This window comes from Protomyctophum parallelum (genome assembly GCF_964188405.1).
Source record: "Protomyctophum parallelum genome assembly, chromosome: 4".
Classification (NCBI taxonomy): Eukaryota; Metazoa; Chordata; class Actinopteri; order Myctophiformes; family Myctophidae; genus Protomyctophum; species Protomyctophum parallelum.
This window is the reverse complement of record NC_139700.1, coordinates 38,631,553-38,636,552: the sequence shown is the minus strand read 5'-3', so window position 1 is coordinate 38,636,552 and position 5,000 is coordinate 38,631,553. Positions and strand designations below refer to the sequence as shown.

The window sequence follows — 5,000 nt, the reverse complement described above, 5'->3', positions numbered from 1 at the left end:
TGTTTGTAAATGAGAGACCGAGGGAGTGCAGGGAAGGAGTGTGTGGGAGGAAGGAAGAGTGGATGGAAGGAGAAAGCATGCATGGGAGCAAGAAGCTTAACAGAGAGGGAGTGGAGGGAGGGATGGTGGAGGGAGGGAGGGAGGGAGGGAAGGATGGTGTCCGCTGGATGTGAGCAGTGGTTCACAAACTTTGTAGCAGTTGTAGCTCAAGATCAAAAAACAAAAATCTGAGTCTCCCCGGGACCCAAATTAGTGAAAATACCGGTATCCAATTTACAAGCTCACATGTCGATCTTCTATTTTCACTACTTCTTAAAACGTTGTATTATTATTTATTTTTCATGGAATTTCTTTGACTTTATTTATTTTTTTGAAATGTAGGAAGTTCTTCTGAAAACTGTTTTTTAATTGGCAGCCAAAAAAGGGATATTTACTCCCAGTGTTTTGGAAACAGTGATGTTAGAGGAAGCAGAGAAAGCAGAACAGAGTGTGTGTTGGTGAGGCTTGGCTGGAGAGGGCGACTATCATGGTCACATAATACTATGAGTTATCATCATCATAATCATCATCACACATGCTTAAGTTTGACTTGTGAGGAAAAACACTTTGAATGAACACTTACGTAGTAAAAGTGTATGGAATTAAACCTTATATGCTTTTAAGGCCGGCATGCCTCCACAGGAGTCTATGGGTCCCCTCCTTTTCTCCCTCTACACAAAATCTTTTTAACAATAGGGGTAGAGTGGCCGTTAGAGTGGCCGATGGGAACCATGAGGTTCCCAGTTCGAACCCGGGCTCCCCTGGAGTTAGTGTCGAAGTGTCCTTGAGTAAGACTCTGAACCCCTAATTGCTCCCGATGTGCAGGTTGGTGCCTTGTATGGTTTCCTCCGGCATCGGTGAATGAATGTTGGGTGAATGTAATGTAATAATCTATGAAAAGCGGCTTGGATAAAGACACTATGTAAATGCAACATTTACCATTTGACCAATAACAGTATTCATTTTGTTGACGAAAAATGTTCGTCGACAACCTTTTTCCACTAACCTAAACAAAATAAAAATGAAATAAACAAGTTATGATGACTAAAACTATACTAGTATAGTGGCAATTTCGTCAAACAAATACAAACTAGACTAAAATGTAAGCAAGGGACTAGTGGAGAAGAGATCCAGTAGAACTCATTTTATGTTTGGTTTCTCTTTTTTTCACCCACTTTCCCAAACAGTGGGTCGTGATATCCCCCTCCTTTTTCATATTAAAAAGAAACTCAAAACCATTTTTCAAAAGAATTTCAGTAATAAAATTTAAACAATGAAGAAGAAATGCCCCCAAATTTTTACGCGGAAGTTAAAATAACCATTCTACAAGCTCATAGATCTGCTAGTTTCACTAGTTGGGTCCCGGGGAAACATTGAATTCCTCTTTTTGGTCAAGGGCTAAACAGTTTGGGAGCCACTGGTATAGTATGTGTGTGGTAAGTGTGGGGGGGGGGGGGGGGGGGGGGGGGGGGCGCGGTTACTTGGGAGAGGGCCTGGAGATGGAGAGAGATCAAGCGGTTCATCAGGACAAGAAGCTGCAACTGTTCCCAATTAACCCTGAGGTTTTTCAGCGGGTGCGGAGAGAGAGAGAGAGAGAGAGAGAGAGAGAGAGAGAAGCCTGTCGATTGATGCCAGACCAGAACAGTGGTGGAACCGTTAGTTGGTCGTTTATGACCAGCACAACGTTTAGTGGAGTTTGGAGGACTGGTATAATCCAGTTTGGTCACACGGATACGGCCACAGAATGGTTCAATGAATCATCATGAATCCATCATCATCGATGCATAAAAACAAAACTTTATAACAGCTAGGGTTAATTTCGTCGACTAAAATGATCACGAAAAAATGTTCGTAGAGTTTATAGACGTCAAAATCAACTGCAGATCTAGTCGACTAAAATCTGCATGGTATTTAGTCATCTAAAACTAGACTAAAATTAAAACATTTCAGAAAAACATGACTAAAACTAAATTAAAATGTATTCAAAAGACTATGACTAGAATTTTTTTTTTTTTTAAATGATCAAAATGGACTGGTATAATTGACTTTGGGCTCCACAAAATGGTTCAATGAATGGACATAATCCATCATTATCAATACGTGGATACATAAAACAATACTTTATAAGAGCACTAAACACATTAACACATTGTACCCCAGCTGGTTTTTGTGAGACGCTGTAAAACCTTTAACAGATAGCTAGATAGCTTCCTAGTTTTGATGGAATCATTTTATCCACATAATCGAACAGAGGATTCGAATGAAAAGAGCAGTGAGACTTCTTTTTTCTTGATGACTACGCCCTCATTAAAACTTCATTGATCTTGGAGTGCCATTGAGGTGACTGAGTGGAGGGTATCCTTTTACACACGCACGCACGTACGCACACACACCCACAAACACACATGAACATGGACACATGCGCAGCTTGCGCACAAACGAACGTGCGCGCACACACACATGCGCGTGCGTGCATAAGCAGACAATCACAACACGCGGGCCGCGGCCACCTACAGTTTCTCTCTTTCTCCCTCTCAAACACAGTGCAACAAACGTGGACACACACACAAACACGCACGCAAACAAACGCGCGCAACCTCAGACCCTCATAGACTACTCCTCATCGGCAGAATGCCTGACACCCGCCCATGAGGCATGCCTTTTTAAATAATTAAGGGGGAGAGATTGGTCTGTCAGCCTCAGGGCGCGGAGGTCCATCGATTCTCCCACAATGTATTATTAATGAGCCGTCAGCCGCCCGCTCCTTTCAGATGGCCAGCGTCCGTGGACAGGCCTTCACACGCGCACAGCCGCACACAGCCGCACACAGCCGCACACACACACACACACACACACACACACACACACACACACACACTCACACACACACACACACACACACACACACACAAACGTCACCGTCGGGTCCAGGAGACCTCGTATCTCCATATTTAAACTTTTTAATGTTTAATGTCTCGTAATACGAGAGTGTCACACAAAAGGAGTGAAAACAGCCGATCTACTAATGCATCGCGCTGGGAACATTTTCGCAGTCTTCAGTAAAACAGGGGGTGACATTTGTTTTTGTGCAAGCTCGCTCATATTTGTTGTTTTAGCAAAGAGAAAGAAAGAAAGAAAGAAAGATGAGGGGTGGACAGGGGGAGCAACAGGGACAAAAAAAATAATCAAGAAAAACGAAACAAAAAGGTATCTAATCTAGTACATATTTACACATAGCATATCCACCTGTACAGTACAGTACAGTATGTACATCAGGCTAAGAGGTTTTAGACACAAGGAGCATAGCAGCTGGTTTTGCTTTTGGACATACAAGGTCTCCACCCGACACACACACACACACACACACACACACACACACACACACACACACACACACACACACACACACACACACACACACCTCACACACCAAGTACAAGACTAGCGCCAAGGGAGACAATTAACACACATACAAACACAACAACAGTGCCAACTGTACTTTACTGTGCATATTACCTTGACAACCGGACCCAAATAAAGCATAAGGGGCTTAACCCTTTCAACTCACTAACTAAACCTTCATATTGGTGCTTAGAGTAAACATGTAGGCTGCCGTGGGGGGAGAAAGAAAAAGTGAAAAGCTTCAGCCTTTAGTTACAAAGCCTTTAGACTTTATGACTAATTAGCTGGTTAGCTTAATGAGACCTGCGTTTAGTGGTCAGTATAAACAAGCTGACTTCAGATCATCTCAAAATTGTAATGTACTCACGCTACATTTCTCTTTAGAAGCTTTATGGAATAGGAATCGAGAGACAACAACCTACAGTACATATTTCTGGCACACAATTATTTAGGACGGATGAGGTTTCAAGGCAAAAAATGAATAAATAAAATTGGAGAGACTTATTGGTGTTGGTTTCGCAATGCAACAACTGGATGTGACTTGGCGTGTGTGTGTGTGCGAGCGAGCGTGTGTGTGTGTGTGTGTGCGAGCGAGCGTGTGTGTGTGTGTGTGTGTGTGTGTGTGTGTGTGTGTGTGTGTGTGTGCGTGCGTGCGTGCCTGTGTTTAGGTCACACCTACCTTTCCTGTCTCCCTCTCAAAGTCGACATAGTCCCTGGTAGGAGCCTGTCTCTGGTCTCCATGCAGATTGGCAGGGAAGAACTGCAGGGAGAGGTTGGTGCCCGTAGCAACAAATGCCTGGGAATAATCAGAGATTCACAGGAATCAGGTGTGGCAATCAGGAGTCCAGGATTCCAATAACAATCATTATGTCCTTAGCCTCATAGCATAATTGCCTAAGTCGTATGTTCAAGGTTTTCAGGAAATAAATGAAAAATGGCTTCTCAGATTGCTCCTATGGTACCAGCATCAATACAACATGGAGTTGTGAACCAAACCTTATCCATGACAACAAAATAGTCTACATTTTGGGTCTGAGAGGCTAAATGTCATCAGATGGTGGTCCGTGGCTCAAATGCACAATTAATAATGGACCTTGATATGTAAATGGTTGAAACACACTGCTAAAGATGGTTGGAATTCGGGCCTGGTGGAGATAAAAACACACAGTAAGGGGAAAAGGTGGGCTGGGGGTCATGTCCTTTTGCTAAGGATATTAGTTGGTTTGTCCTAACAAAGTAAAGGACCAGACTACGGGCATTTCATTTATTCCGGTTTCAGGTAGTAGAGGGAAAAGAGGTTACAAATTACAATGCTAGATAGCGCTGCCCTTAGAATACAGTCAGTACTAGTGTCAGAATAGCTGGACTGATTTAAGCATACACTTGTCAAAAGGTAGCTCTAGAATTATGGTTGAATTAGGCATGCAAGTTTATTGTTTTCCTTATTCCTGAATTACCTTTTTTTTAACCTTATTTTTGGAACAGTATATTCTTTGAATAATTATTTGTGAGAAGAATAATACATCTGCAAAATTGCAAACTTAGGTTTGTCTAGTATT

General features: G+C 42.5%; 1 protein-coding gene across 4 annotated transcripts in view; it reads right to left on the bottom strand.

The window, feature by feature from the left end:
• The window catches only part of cbfb (core-binding factor subunit beta), a 40,885-nt gene that overhangs the window by 27,779 nt on the left and 8,106 nt on the right, over positions 1–5,000 (bottom strand). For all 4 annotated transcript variants that reach the window (XM_083763509.1, XM_083763508.1, XM_083763506.1 and 1 more), the window contains exon 3: positions 4,121–4,237. In XM_083763509.1, coding sequence (XP_083619635.1) covers positions 4,121–4,237 — 117 coding nt within the window. The remainder of the gene's footprint in view (positions 1–4,120; positions 4,238–5,000) is intronic.